Source organism: Xyrauchen texanus, chromosome 8 (genome assembly GCF_025860055.1).
Source record: "Xyrauchen texanus isolate HMW12.3.18 chromosome 8, RBS_HiC_50CHRs, whole genome shotgun sequence".
Lineage (NCBI taxonomy): Eukaryota > Metazoa > Chordata > Actinopteri > Cypriniformes > Catostomidae > Xyrauchen > Xyrauchen texanus.
Genome location: NC_068283.1, coordinates 14,975,897 through 14,991,285, shown reverse-complemented (window position 1 = coordinate 14,991,285; position 15,389 = coordinate 14,975,897). Strand labels below are relative to the sequence as shown.

The following is a 15,389-nucleotide window of genomic DNA, read 5'->3' as shown; positions in this document are numbered from 1 at the left end:
CCCGTGTTGGACGCGTCTGTCGAGATGACTTTTTGGCGAGATACAGCTCCCATTGTCACTCCCCGCTGATACCATTCGGCCACTGTCCAGGGCTGCAGAGCTGATATACAGGTCTGAGTCACCTTGATGGGCTGGCGGCCTGTGGCCCAAGCCCGGCGAGACGCGCGGTGTTTAGCCAATGCTGAAGCGGGCGCATGTGCAGTAAACCCAGCTGAAGTACTGCTGCGGCTGAGGCCATGTAACCTAGCACTCTCTGGAATTTCTTCAGAGGCGTGAGGCTGTTCATCTGAAAGGATGCGGCTAGTCGCTGAACACGGCGCCGCTGTGTAGATAAGCGAGCCGTCATTGCCACGGAGTCTAGTTCTATTCCAAGGAAGGAAATTGTCTGACTGGGCTGTAGTGAGCTCTTGGTCCAATTGACTGCAAGACCCAAACTGTTCAGATGGCTGAGGAGAACTGCTCTGTGAGACAGAAGCTCCATATGTGACTGTGCCATAATCAGCCAGTCGTCCAAATAGTTCAAAATTCGCAAACCCTGACTCCGCAGGGGTGCGAGCGCCGCATCCATGCACTTCGTGAAAGTACGGGGTGCTAAGGACAGGCCGAACGGGAGGACGGTGTATTGATAAACCTGGCCGTCGAGGCGAATCTCAAGAATGGCCTATGACGGGGATTTACCTGAATCTGAAAGTATGCATCTTTCAGATCGAGAGAAATAAACCAGTCCCCTGGCACATCATGCGCGAGGAGTTTCCTGATTGTAAGCATTTTGAATGGTCTTTTGCAAGCACCTTGTTCAAAACCCTGAGATCTAATATGGGTCTGAGGCCGCCGTCTTTCTTGGGAACAAGAAAATAACGGCTGTAAAGCCCCGACTCAGCTCAGAGAGGGTGGCACTTTCTCTATGGCCCTTTTGCACAGAAGGCTTGCTATTTCTGAACGAAGCATGCACGCTGCTTCCGTGTTCACAGTGGTTTCGAGCCAGCTCTGAAGCGAGGAGGGCAGCGATCGAACTGTAGCAAATAGCCCTGTTGTATTGTGCTTAACACCCACTTGGATATCACTGGAATAGCTTCCCACGCTTTGAAGCGTAACGCTAGAGGGTGAATGGCCAATTCGCTCTGATTGCCGCACACAGAGCGCTGAACAAAATGTGTGAGCGCGTTTAGTGTGTTTATGCATGATTGCTCGCAGACAGCATGAACAGGCTGTTTTGTGAGTGACTTCCCGATTGGAATGAATGGGGAAACAGTCACATCTGTTACTTGATGCGCAAGCATAGTCATGGACACGGGACTTACACACAGAGGAATGTTTGCTGGCCGTGTAACAGAGCGGGCAGAGAATGGGCGCGCGCACGTATTCGTGGGCGCATTTATTGACTCTAACACTCGAGCGGTTCGTAACCGCTTTATGCGAGCGTGCTCTGGTGGGGACACGAGACATGTAGTGCTTGTGTGTAGAGGTGAACACTGGATTGTGGGCACATTTTCTACACATAGGGCTGGTCGTGTGACAGAGCGGCCAGAGAATGGGCGCGCGCACGCATTCGTAGGCGCCTTCATTGACTCTGAAGCTCGAGCGGTTCGTAACCGCTTTATGTGAGCGTGCTCTGATAGGGGCACGGAATGTGTTATGCTTGTGTGTAGGGGTGAACACTGGGTTGTGGGCACATGTTCTACACATAAGACATGTTTCCTCTTTACAAGATTTATTTGGTTCGCCGTAAAAACGGCGTTTGAGTGCAGGCAAGCGGGCAGTGTCACCGGCTTGTTGGCTGCTAAATTCACCACTGTAGTAGCCTGAGAGAAGGGGACTGACAGGGGGCAAAGCTTTGACGTTGGTCCGGCCACGGCGGGACTGAGCCGTCGTTTGTTCAACAAAGTTAGGAAGACTTCGGTTGCTCTGGTTTCAGCGTTACCTTAAATCGAGGCCCGCGGGGGGGCGGCGGTCTGTGGCGGCTGTCTGAGCGTGATCGAGGGCGGCCGCCCTGTCGACGCTGAGAAGTCTGAGTTTGTTGAGCTGGGCGCTGTGAAGAGGCTCGTGAAGGAGGCTGATCACGTGAGCGGCCTGCAGAGGAGCTAGCGCGACGCGGCAGGAAGAGGTTCATGGCTTGAGTGGCTTTCTGGACTTCTGAGAAGCGGTCAACAATGCCACTCACCGCGGAGCCGAAGAGACCGGTCGGAGAGAGCGGTGCGTTGAGGAACGTGGAGTGCTCTGCTTCTCCCATGTCGGCTAGCGTTAGCCACAGGTGTCTCTCGGTCACAGTCAGCGAGGCCATGCACTTCCCTAGAGCTTGATCTGCAGCTTTGGTAGCGCGAAGGGCGAGGTCTGTCACGCTTCGTAGATCAGTAACAGCCTCTGGGTGCCTGCCTTTCTCATCCCACTCCCGAAGAAGGTCCGCTTGTAGGATCTGTAAAATGGCCATGGAGTGCAGAGCAGATGCGGCTTGGCCGGCGGCGGAATAGGCGCGGCCAACATAGGCGGAAGTCGCTCTGCAGGCCTTAGACGGGAGCACAGGCTTAGACCGCCATCTCGCAAAGGTGGTGTAGAGCGGCGATGGCTTTGAAGAAAGCAGCCGTCGAGTCTGTTGGGTGCCTGCTCAGGGGGCGGTGACCACTCGAGCCCGAGGCGGTCAACGGCCTGTGTGAGGAGGCGTGTTAACTCCCCTTCGACTCCGGCGCTGGTCCTGCTGGATTCCTGGGCCGAGGAATCCTGACCACTCCACGCTGTCTGAAGCCATGATGGAACAGCAGCCCTTATCCTCCGCCTCATCATCCGAGATGGCAGCAGTGCGGCCGCTCGGCGGCAACTGCGCGTCCCGGGGGGGCGGGGAGGGTGAAAACGATGCTCGAGGGAGAGGCTCCGGCGAGGCAGTCGCTTCAACCACAGTTTCCGGCAGCCTTTGGGAGCAGCACTTCTTTCTGTGCGGCGGAATGTAAGGCGGCGCGGCGGCTTCTGCTTTGAGCGCTTCGAGTCGAGCCCGCAGGGTCGACATCGGTAGCTCCTCGCAGAAATCGCATCCGCCCCCAGTGAGGGCGAGCTCTGCGTGTCCCAGTCCCAGGCAGAGAGCGCAGATGATGTGGCAGTCTCCGGTGCTGAGAAGGGCGCGACATGAGGCGCAAGTGGAACGAGGCATCTTGAAAAAGACGCTCGTACTCTTTTGTGAATAGTTCGTAAGAACTAGCTTGCTGAATAAAAAGGATACGTCGTCGGATGGCGTAGCTCGCAGGATGGCTGAAGGTGGCTGAGACGGCCGGCTTCTTCTAGCGCTGTCCACGCTTGCTTGATGCCCCTCGAATGGCGACGCGGCTTCCAGTTCAGCGATGCGAAGAGCTTCGCTGAAGAGATGAAAATCAGGGTTCCAGCCTACGAACTACGCTTATATGCACTCTAGTCACGCCCATTTTGGCGGGCTTTGATGCAGTGAGCACGCGGACGCCTCTCATTGGATGCGAGTTAGCCCAAGCTCGTCTATAGGCTGCAGCAGATGCCGCAGAGCAACCTATGAGCTCACTAGCTAGCCCGCTCAAGGTCTGCAGCTGCCGCACTGCGTTGACAATGGATACAAAAATTAAGGATAATTTTTTGGCTTCAATATCTCAGAAAAGATTAATCTTTCCCGTAGCGTAAGCTAGCTTACGCAATACGAGAGAACCTCTCGTAAGAGAACTCTGTAGATTTCCACAGAATTCAAACCGCATCATTCATAGTTCTACTCATCCCTCTGCCTTGGCATGTTTACCTAATTCAGTCTATTTTGTAGAATTCCCCAAACGTATCCCCAAATCAGTGCATTAAATGTGAATAAATGCTGCAGATTCTGTCCGCTCATTATAATGAAACAAATTAGAATGGAATTGTGCCAACAATTGAAAATGTGTGTTTTCCACAGTGATATTGATGATGTTCACAATGACCTCCTGCATTTGGACATATGGTAAGATGAGTCAACATATCCTTCATAATGAGAACAGTCATCTGGGTTAAACCTGCAGTTTTTCTCATATCAATGCTTGTTATTTTCCCTCTCTAGGGACCATGATGATGATGTTTCTGTTGCTGAAGCTTGTAAGAAGCTGAATGAAGTCAGTGGACTCAGAGGAATGGGCAGGTAGATGAAAGTCTATTATCATAAAGCTAATGAGCCAGAGATACAGTTGAGTACAAATGTCATATTTTGAAATTTAGTATTCGGTATCTAATTTAAACTTGGAAAACAAAGTTTTAAGATTTGGAACAATTTCAAACAAAGGAATTTTATAATGCATAATGTGAAATAAATGATTCTGAATTTGACAGTGACACATTTTTTGACAAAACTTCTTTGTACAAAAAGTCTTTTTTTTTTTGCCAAAATATGCTCTTTTGAACATTTCTAAATCATACTGGGATAACATTGTTATTGTGTTTTGGACTTGTGGAGTTCATGTTGGCTCAAGTGCCTGCTGTCATAAATGCAAAAGGGTGACATACCAAATACTACAATTTTCACTAGTCTCTGACTTTTTGACTCCACTGTACGCCTGACAAATGAAAAAATAAGAAATTGGCTTGAATGTATGCTGGCCAACATAAATGTGTGAACAAATCATTGCATCATAATATTAGATATTTCAAGCAAATTGCCAAATCCGTGAGGGCTAACGGGGCCACCGCGTCAGGAAGTGAGGAGAATGCTGATGACTTCCTGGGGTGCATCAACATCCCACTGAATGTGAGCTCTAATACTGCACACTTAACCCTACAGTGGAGAAGCAACCATTATCTCATCCAGTTCGTCATTCAATCTACGTTCATACCACATTCTTTCTCCCACTAGGAGATCCCAGTCATTGGTTATGATAAGTGGTTTAAGTTGGAACCGAGGTCCAGTGCCTCTAAAGTTCAGGGAGAATGTCACCTGATTCTCCGCCTCTTCACCACTCAGGTACTACGGCTTACCTGAGGTCTCAGGACAACTATAATGGTTAATGGTGGAAACATAAATCCACATCCAGGCATTCACATCGAATTTCAATATTTAAAGCATTTATTATAGTGGCTACACGGTGCTATTTTAAGATGTATCACCTATAATAAAGGCTTTTAATATTGAAATTCCATGTGAATGCCTGGATGTGGATTTATGTTTCCACATTTTTAACCATTTTCTTTATATCAGATGTGCTCTTGGATATAATTTATTTTCAGTTATGGTTAATATTCTATTCATTTTCACAGATGGATTTTCTATGCTTTCTTTTACTCAACAGAGAGACACGGCATTATGTAAAATGGCCTCTAATGTGACCATTCACAAGAAGATGCTGAGTCAGATTCTGGAGTACGAACACAATCAAATTCAGGTTGTGCTTTTTATTAGTACTAGATTCACTTTATTGCCATCTACAGTGCCCCCCTTTTGACAATATTCTTTTGATAGAATATTGTCAAAACATATTCTGACAATTATGCTACACATCAGATCAGAATTTTTGAATGTGTTTAACAAACAAATCATTTAATGAATGAAGGGCCCTATTTTTAAAGGGATAGTTCACCCCAAAATGAAAATTCTCTCATTATTTACTCACCCTCATGATATCCCAGGTGTGTATGACTTTCTTTCATCACCGTCGTATGGATGACATTTATGTTGACTGTCTGTGATTTTTGGAGCTTCAAAAGAGATATCTCCATCCACTTGCATAAGGACCTACTGAGGTAATATATTTTTCAAATTTTCTTCAAATGTGTTCTGGTGAAGAAAGTAAGTCATTTTCATTTTTGGGTGAACTATTAAGAGCCCTAGCGCTAAGCGCAGCACTATGCCATAAGTCATACGTGCAAAGTCAAAGGGAATGCCCATGAAGTTAAATTTTTTACATTTTTTAAAGTCTAGGCACAAGTGGGATTAGTGCAATTTAATTCGGAGGTTCTTTTCCGGTTATTTCAGCATCTGCGTCCTATATAGTCCATTCCATGTCAAGCTCATATACCAAATCCAAACATTTTATCCAACAATTTCTCCAGGAACTAAGTTTGGACTTTATGCTGAAAACAGACCTGGTTTTAATAAATAACAAATACAGTAGTGCAAACAATCCCACCCACACCCACTTGTGCTTTGCATTGGCATGAAAACTGCATGCAGAATTTGCACTTTTGTGAAAGTTGGATAAGATTTAGCACACAGTCGTTGTGCTTTGCGCACTCACGAAAATAGAGCTCTAATTAACATTTATTTAAAAAAAAAATAGCACAAGCACACTTTTCACAAACAAAAAGAAGTTTAAGTTTTAGATGTGTACGGTCTAAAATTGTTGTTACTCTGCTAGGACACCAGTGTGAGCTTGAGGGGAACTAACTTAATACATCCATTAAAAATCTCCAGTTGCTTAAAAGCAATTGCAAAAATGGCTCAGAAAAGTTAGTTCTGAGAAAACCTTTTAGAATCATTTGTATGCAGATGCTACTTGGTTTAATATTTTTATTTCTAATGCAAATTTGTTTTTACATAGTTAATTAGTCACAATTAATCACATTGCTAAGAAATGCCCCCAAATAAAGAAAATGTCATATATAATAAACAAAATTATTATACATTTTATATAATTTATATAATAATACAATGATATTACATTATTGTGAATTGATTAGACAATACAAAAAGTGGCTTTAGAAGTCAAGATAATGTCAAAATACTATTTATACCCATATCAGTTTTAACATAAGCCCAGCACTAGCCTACATTTACAGCAAGTCAATTTGCAATCATTCAATCTGTCTGAGGTTGACAGTTCTTACAGAACGTGTTCTTGCGACTGTCTTTGCCTTGTTTTGGTTATATGCACATGTGCCAGACTGAGGTTTTTGGAACGTCTCGCTGTGGTTTTGTCATGTTTCACTGGTTTTTAGCATCTGGAACCATAATTGCTGCCTTTATAGGGCACTGTGCAAATTAAATGTAGTTTAAAAATGGGTCCCAACACCTCTGCACGTTGTAGTTGGGGCTTTGACTGCCCCCTGCTGACTGCGACATCAAGGTGATTGATCAAGCTTGAATCAAGTACTGTACAAATTTCTCAGTTGACAGGGTAATTCCTTATCACGTAATTACAGAATGAAGGGGCATGATTAAATAAGTAATGTTTGTAAATAATTTTTATATAATTCATTGAATATTGAATTATCGCCTTAAATTGACAGCCAATTACTTCTTGGAGCCATTGTATTTCCATTGTACATTTATGTGAGACAAAAAGCTTGCCACAAATAATTGCACCATTTTACTTGCAGAAAGAGCCATTTAACTGGAATGGACAGGTGTGTGCGGCTGCATGGACCGTGCTGTCCCATCATGCAGTGCAGGCTGACCTCTCCCCTTTGCAGCAGGCCATCATGTGCGTATTAAACATTAAACCTTTAATGAGATCACTGCACACCAGTGAGGCACAACACAGTTGGCATGTTTATTAACATACGTACGACAGCATGCAAACAGCAAATGCTTTTAACACTGAGCCCCATCCTGATAATCGCTGCATGTCCCTGCCCACAGTGTGACTGGCACTAGTGTGTAAAACGGATGTTTCTGCGTGTGTTTGCAGCCGTTGGCAGTGTTACAGCAGTCATCACCGCTCTCAGAGGATGAGCTACGCTTTGCTTCTCAGACTGCTGAAAACAGTGGAGGCGGAGTGGGAGGATACCGCCGTACACGGGGAGCTGGTGGGTCTTTGCAACAGCTCGTTGACCCTGAATGTCTGGGCATGTTCATTCACCATAGTATAATAACTGAGCTTTGGCTACAATACTCTGAAAGGGTTAGTTCACCCAAAAATGAAAATTCGGCATTAAACAAATGAGGTAATTACGAAAGCACGCCAAAATATTTAATCCTGAACGCAATTCTCGATCTCACAGGTTAATTCTGTGTTCTATGGGTGGAGAATTCAGCAGACTACCATTGTCTAGTATACTTTCCTGGGAATGTACTGCATTGCTCCAACACTGTGATCCAGGCACAGTGTTTTTTTGTAAGAATCAGTTCGCATGCCTTGATATACGGCCAGTTATAGCACTCTTCTCCATAAATTTTAATGAATGAATGCTGCCATGATCAAAATATGTACAAAAACATCTCTTTTTTATATAAAATTATATTTATAGTGCAACATCAGTTCAGTCCCAGGCAAATAATTATTTGTTTTGTCAATAGGGTGCAACCAAGAAAAAGCCTAATTTACATAGCCATGAGGTTTCACTGCATTGTGTACCTTCTTAAAGGAAATTGCTGTTGCTTCATGAAATTAATTTGCGCTGTAATACCACACGCTAAACTGACGCAACTGTTTAATTTATTCATCTCTGAATGTCTGGGTGCTTTCACACATTGTAATACACTGACTGAGTGCTGACTCAAGTGCTCAGCACTCTGCTAAAACAATCTTAAGAGCCTGTGGAGTTTTAAACATTGAGGCTCTAGTTTGGAACTAATTCTTTTCATCTGGGTCTAATCTTTTATTATGTGTTTGTGAGTGCAGGAGGGTCTCTTGGCAGAGAGCTTCAGGCTTTACTGTGATTACTGCCTGTATCAAATGAAGAGTATGCATCAAGTATTCCCCTGCAACAATTCATCTGCCATCATACGCTGTGAGCTAATGCTGAGGTAAATTCATGCACATACAAAAAAACACAACACATGCACCCTTAAAAGATTCATGATCTTTTACACATGTAGGAGAGACCCTGGGCACTTGTAATGAGAGCAATTGTATCAGACTAAATTTCTTCAATTATAATTAAGCTAAAAATTTGACCATATGTCAATAAAAAAAAAAAAATCTTAATTACTAGTTGTCAAAATACTATTTAAAATCACTGAATCAAACAGAGTACATCAGGTTACACCAATATAATGAATTTTAAGGGTTAGATCAGGTAGAATTAGGGCTCATTAGGGTAACAACTGTAGATTGGCAATTTTACATTGTATACTTTTATTAAAGTTCTTGCTCTGCCCGAAAAAAGAGTGTGCAATAATTTCACTATGTGATGCATTTTCAACAAAAAAATTATTTAGAGATAAACTGTAACAGTTTTTTTGTGACAACATTTTTATTCTGCTGTTTAAAGGTTTGATGTCTTTGAATTCAAACTTGAATATATTTTATCTCTTGGTTGTTGGTCACAAGTATATTTGAATGACAGATGCGCTCTCTGTCGCTGGTTAGCTACAAAATATTATCATTGCTGTGACATTTGGGTCAATAGCAGGGCTATTGTTGTTAATATTGTTTTCTTTGGGGGGCACACTTTTTATGATCTGAGACACAAAGATAGACGCACAAACACACACACACACACACATATATATATATATATTAAAAACAAGTTTAACACCAAAACACTACACAAACAAATAGTACTATAATACTAATTACTATAATAGTAATATAAAGAGAATAAACTAGTCTTAATCAACTCACCAGAAACAATGATTCAGCTTATAACAACTTTAAATATAATCTGCATACACAATAAACAATAGTAAAATTCCTTTACATCTCTCGACTGTTAAGTATTAACATGATGAAACTTACAATTCGGTGTAGGCTCATTAAAAGTTTCGGTTCATGCATGCTCATAGTATCAGCAGCTCCCCTGTAATCCTTGGCAAACAATGACAGTTATTTGGACTGGCTCATTCTTTTTAAGCCAGACATGACTGAAAAGCTGAATTTTGATTGTGTTTTTAGGTTCAATAACCGATCTAGTAACTCATACGAGCCACCTATATCCTGTATGAGTCCTTTTATTCATTTCTACCTCATTCTCATGCTTTTAGTAGTCTGCATTCTGCGTTGTTTTAGTAAGTTGTTGCTGATACATAAGTTAATGAAATTCTGATTTCTTGAAAATGTCCATCACATTTAGCTTAATTAAGTCTAATTTTAAAATACAAACACAACTAGAAAACAAATACATTATTAATAATTTGTATTGGTAAAATAATCTAGTAAAAATGCCTACTTAATTCTGGAGATTTTCATATGATTTTTAAAATAATTACAAAATAACAGAAACAAACATCTGTAGGTTTATACATGTTTATTCATGTTTATTCAGCTACTGCCATTAACATTTCAACACATTGCAAATTCATGGTAATCCTCGGCAAACTTCAACAGTTAGTGGGACCGGCTCAATCTGTTCTTTTTTAGTTGGACAATTCGACGTGCTGTGTAGCCAGTATGTGTACTTCAGTTGTTTGTCTTGCCATCAATCCGGAACTATTGTTTAATTCAGTTCGATTTCATGAATCGGCTCGACTAGTTACTTTCTGAAAAGAACGATTCATTCAAGAATTAGACATCACTATTTGTAAATTATTTGCGCAGGTTACATATACTATCATGCTTAAGTGAAGAGAGGAAATGGTTTTCAAATGCTAACTTACTATTGATAATTTCTTGCATGAGGGGGCAAGATGTGTCATTTAGGGGGGCACTACCCCCTAATGCCTGCCCTTGGCAACAGACCTGGTCAATAGTAACGCTTGTTATGAAATAGTGATTTCATTTTATGACCGCATTAAAAATAAAAAATCTTTAAAATAAATAATTAACTAAGAATCTTGTCGAAGACTGTTTTGACACACCAGCTGATTTACATATTTAACTATTTACTTATTTCAGATATTTATAATGTAGGTCTTAGGGTTAAAATAATTTTGTAACTCTTTTAACTCTTTGCTTTAAAAACATATAATTCCTGACAGCTAAAATAATTTTGTATCATTTAAAGGTGAAAACTATGCCGTATTGCACGGCGCTCTAGATTGCTCAATTCTGATTGTTCAATGGCGCCATCTTGTGGTCTGGTATCTCTGAGTAACAACTGCACATCCGAGGATTAAGACATATCAAAATGCTCATACATGTATTGTGAATCATCTTTTCTTCTTCTCAGATTACTATGTGATCTCTACAAATAAGCGAATAAAATTATTTTAACTCTAATCAACGTTTAATGTCCATTTATTTATTTGTCAAGTAATCTTGTAATAAGATTCATAATGAGCAGTCAGTCTTTAATTACATAATAAACATCAACAGAACTCTGCCGCAAACTGGAGGTGTTGTAGTGACGTTATTATACATTTGAGATGTATAAATATGCAAAATAGAAAAATAATAAAAAATATATATTTTTTAAGTTTTACAATTTCCCACTGTAACAATTGCCAATATATTACCACATATCACTCTGATTTCTTTAATTTAATTTAATATTAGGATCTAGTGTCTCTCATTGTAAATCTATTAATGCTACAGTTACTATGGAAACACATAAATGTTCCTTTTACACAGATTGAGTGACAGGAAGATTTGTAGTAGTCTGTGAGTTGCGAAGGAAAGGATAATAGGAAAAATTGTACAATTACCCCCAGTCTCTCCTACACAGAAACCAACATTTGTACAGTCGATTTCTAGTCAGAGGACCAAAATAGATCCATTTGAATTCAGATATTTTTGTCATCATTCAGCAGCTGTCTGTGCGGCCTCATGGTGATATGCCCTTTCTAAGTAGCGGCACACACAAAAATGTATATCCGGTGGGATTTATCCAGTGTTGCTACTATAATGTAGTACAGTACACTGGGCTCAGAGACACATATACACATACATTGAGCACAATACATGCAGGATCCAGACAGTGTAGTTTAAACTGAATGTTCTTGGATATTAATTTACTGTGTATGTTTGGTTTAGGAGCATTGGTCATATGCAGTCAATGGCAGCCTTTAGATTGGTGTGTTCAAAACGCAAGGAACTACACTTGGAGATAGCAACAGTTATAAAGGTAATCCAGACCAACAATGAAACATATAAAGAGTGATTTTAAACACCTTTAGTTTTTGTACTTGCAGTATACAATATTATATAATGGCTCATACATTATTATTTTTAATAATATTTGGTTTCTTTGCATGTTCCTGGATTTAGAGAGGCACAGTTGAGTGGTATGAAGGAATAATATCAAACATTAAACCAGATGAAGGAGTAAGTGTTGATTTTATAACATTTGCCAATAAAAGGTGTTTTCAAACATGATTTCATCCATATAGCTACACCATACGCAAGCACGCAAAAAACTAAAATGTATACATAATTTCATTGGCCCTTGTACTTTAATATATTACCCAGCAGGAATTTTAAATGTGGAACAAACAGAACATTTGTTATTGTGTGTGTACATTGGCATTCATTTTTCTAATATTATGGTATATTATATATGAAAAGGCACACTGCTGTGGATAGGGCTCCAGTTTCATTATTTGCTATAATAACTGAACAACAAAGTGTTGGTCTTGTAATGTTTCCGTAGACTCTTGAGGAACAGTTGAGGCGTTTGGTTATGGTGGTAGATGCTGTTTGTGTTCATGTGCAGAGAGGGCAACATTTCTACAACAAGCTTTATTACAGGTAAATTCTGTGGCACTCTGCTTATAGGGATAGTTTAAGCATAAATGAAAATTCTGTCATCATTTACTCATTGACCCTCATGTACTGGTCGTATTCACCATGCAGTTACACTGAATAGTGACTGGAGCTCGCAAGCTTCAAAAAGGTTAAAAATGTATCATAGAAAGCATCATAATAGTTCCAGTCTGTTCCTCACACAAAGCTATCTTATGGCTTCAGAAGATTTGGAATATAGTTGTATGTACCAACAGTTGTATGGACCACTTCTGCATTCCACAGAAGAAAGTCTTTGGTTTTGGAAGGTGATGGCGAGAAATAATTACTGAATTTTCATTTTTGGGTGAACAATTCCTTTAATGGAATCTACTGGGCTGGGACACAAAAGCAATTTGTAGAAATTAAGTGAAGCATTTAAAGGAATATACAGGTTCAAGTCAAGGTAAACTTAATCAGCAGCATTTGTGGCATAATGTTGATTACCACAAACATTTATTTTGACTTGTCTCTACTTTTCTTATAACAAAAAGCAAAAATCGAGGTTACAGACAGGCACTTACAATAGAAGTGAATGGAGCCAATATTTGGAGGCTTTAAAGTAGAAATGTGAAGCTTGTAATTTTATTAAAGGATTACATTAATTAATCTGTTAAAACTTGTGTATTATTTGAGCTGTGAAGTTATCTTAAATTCTCCAGGATTTCATGGTTTATGTCGTTATGTCGTCATGGCAACAAAGTTGTAAAATTTGATAAAACTTTACACAGAAAAGGTTAATATGCAATTTTACCACACTAAAGTCATGTTAGCATGCATGTTGTTTATGTCTTGTGGCTATACTTTTGAAAACGTGAGTATTTTAGCATTTACTGATTGACTCCCATTCACTTCCACGTAAGTGCCTCACTGTTACCCATATTTTGGCTTTTATTCAATGAAAATTAGGGACAAGTGGACATAAATATATAAAATATTATGGCACATATGTAGTCAGCTGAGCTTAACTTGTATTGAACACGGAATATTGTTTCAAACAAAATACAGAAAATACATTGTTTTATGTCTTCTATTTCAGCTCTGTGAAGGTTGACTTCTTCAGTATCTCCTATCGGCAGTTAGAGAAACTTGTAAGTATGAGAGCACCCCTGGGAACACTTACAGATCAAAGAAAATCTTGCTTAGATAAACAGGAGTTCAGCAACAGTGAGGGAACTTGAATCTTCTGCTCTTTCTCCAGGTGGCAGATGACGTGAGTGTTGCGATGGAGCAAGTAGGTGGGAACCTGGAGCAGGAGAGTTCTCGGCTCACCCAAACGATGGGAGAGACCCTGTTTGAGCTCTACATGTCTCTAAAGACTCTCAAACTCTTCAGGGAATTCTTGCCACTCAAGTGAGTCTTTGGGGTCCTCGTGATCCATCTGTGAGGGTCGAGTGCTAATTCATGGAATGAGTAGCTCTCTTAGTCAGAGGATGACTGTACATGCAGGTTTATAGATAAATTATTTAAGGTCATAATTGTTTTTTGTACGCTTAATGAGTACTGTATTGGTCAGTAATGGTGATTGGGATTCTGTCATGTCTTTTCAGAGATACTAAGATGTTGGCTCTTACTGGATTTCACAACTGGTTCAAAACCTCTATTCACAAATGGTTGCAGATTGTACATGAAAGGTCCACTGACAGGATCCGCAAAGCAGTGGAGATGGATCAGGTAAGCTGACAGCCAAACAAAGGATACATAATTGTGACAGTGGCAACAACTGGCCAACCAAAATAGGATTTTCAATGGTGATGTCAATATCTAGAGAGCAGGGTGGTTGATGGTCATTATTAAGCCTTTATAATCATTATGATAGTGCCATTATGAATCATTTTGAAAGGGTTTGTGGTTTTTCAATCTAAATGGCATTATGTAGAGAGCAGGGTGGCCAAAGGCTGATATAAAGTCATCATACCATGGGTTGGTAACCTCTTTCACACATGTCACCATTGGATTTATGGTGTATGCATTCGATTTATAATGGATTTTCAACTAAGTCACAATAATGAACAGAATCTGCTTAAACAAATACCACTTAAATAATTATACATTTTAATGTCTTTATTGGGCACAATGTATAGATATATTATTATTTGTTGAACACCCGCAATTCTTAGATGACTCATTTGATCATTTACACAATGTACTTGGCTTACAATGCTTTTGCGAAACACATCTGTAAAGGGATTAATGGAAAGGAGGAGGCAAGAACTGGCTTGACGATATAAATAATAGTTTAATGAAGAACTAAACAAAAAGACAAAAACATAAAGATGTCTGTCAGCTGCGCGTAAATCTCTCTCTCGCACTGCAGCTTCCAGTCAGCCTTTATCCTTCTGAGGCTTGATTAGAGGCTGGGTGTGCAGCATCACGAACCCCCCAATCACAACATCTAATTCAACTCATCAACTCTTTAGTAGGGAATACATGAAATAAACTTGCAATGTCAGATAAGGAAAACTGAATCTGTGTCTGATAAAAAATGGTGACAAAAGTGAGAAAATTGTACAGTTTACCTACCAACAGTAAGAGTTTGTAATTTGTGTCTAAAGCATAGCATATGGTCTATTTTAAGTGTTTGTTTACTATGAATTTATGAATGGTACAGTTGGAGTCGATCCTGAGTCAGACCAAACACAGCTCCTCGGCATTGGATGTTACAACATGTTTCAGCCAGGTTCGGGATTTCTGGGTCCAGCTGGCATGGCCTGATTCAGCGGGAGCCTTCATTTTCATCACATGCTTGACGGATGTGAGCACAACTGAACAATCTAAGCTCCACTTTCATAAGCACACCATTTATGCTTGCACAGCTGGAGAGCTAAAGTCCAAAATACTGCAAATAAAAAGCATGTTAGTAATGGAAAAAAGAATTGATGGTTT

General features: G+C 40.5%; 1 protein-coding gene across 1 annotated transcript in view; it reads left to right on the top strand.

The window, feature by feature from the left end:
- LOC127648097 (BAI1-associated protein 3-like) overlaps positions 1 to 15,389 on the top strand; it is a 57,663-nt gene that overhangs the window by 21,717 nt on the left and 20,557 nt on the right. The window contains exons 9-23 of the mRNA XM_052132706.1: positions 3,896 to 3,940; positions 4,037 to 4,114; positions 4,612 to 4,717; positions 4,823 to 4,930; positions 5,256 to 5,348; positions 7,282 to 7,385; positions 7,593 to 7,710; positions 8,526 to 8,650; positions 11,757 to 11,847; positions 11,991 to 12,047; positions 12,373 to 12,470; positions 13,543 to 13,594; positions 13,705 to 13,856; positions 14,054 to 14,177; positions 15,115 to 15,258. Coding sequence (XP_051988666.1) covers positions 3,896 to 3,940; positions 4,037 to 4,114; positions 4,612 to 4,717; positions 4,823 to 4,930; positions 5,256 to 5,348; positions 7,282 to 7,385; positions 7,593 to 7,710; positions 8,526 to 8,650; positions 11,757 to 11,847; positions 11,991 to 12,047; positions 12,373 to 12,470; positions 13,543 to 13,594; positions 13,705 to 13,856; positions 14,054 to 14,177; positions 15,115 to 15,258 — 1,495 coding nt within the window. The remainder of the gene's footprint in view (positions 1 to 3,895; positions 3,941 to 4,036; positions 4,115 to 4,611; positions 4,718 to 4,822; positions 4,931 to 5,255; positions 5,349 to 7,281; positions 7,386 to 7,592; positions 7,711 to 8,525; positions 8,651 to 11,756; positions 11,848 to 11,990; positions 12,048 to 12,372; positions 12,471 to 13,542; positions 13,595 to 13,704; positions 13,857 to 14,053; positions 14,178 to 15,114; positions 15,259 to 15,389) is intronic.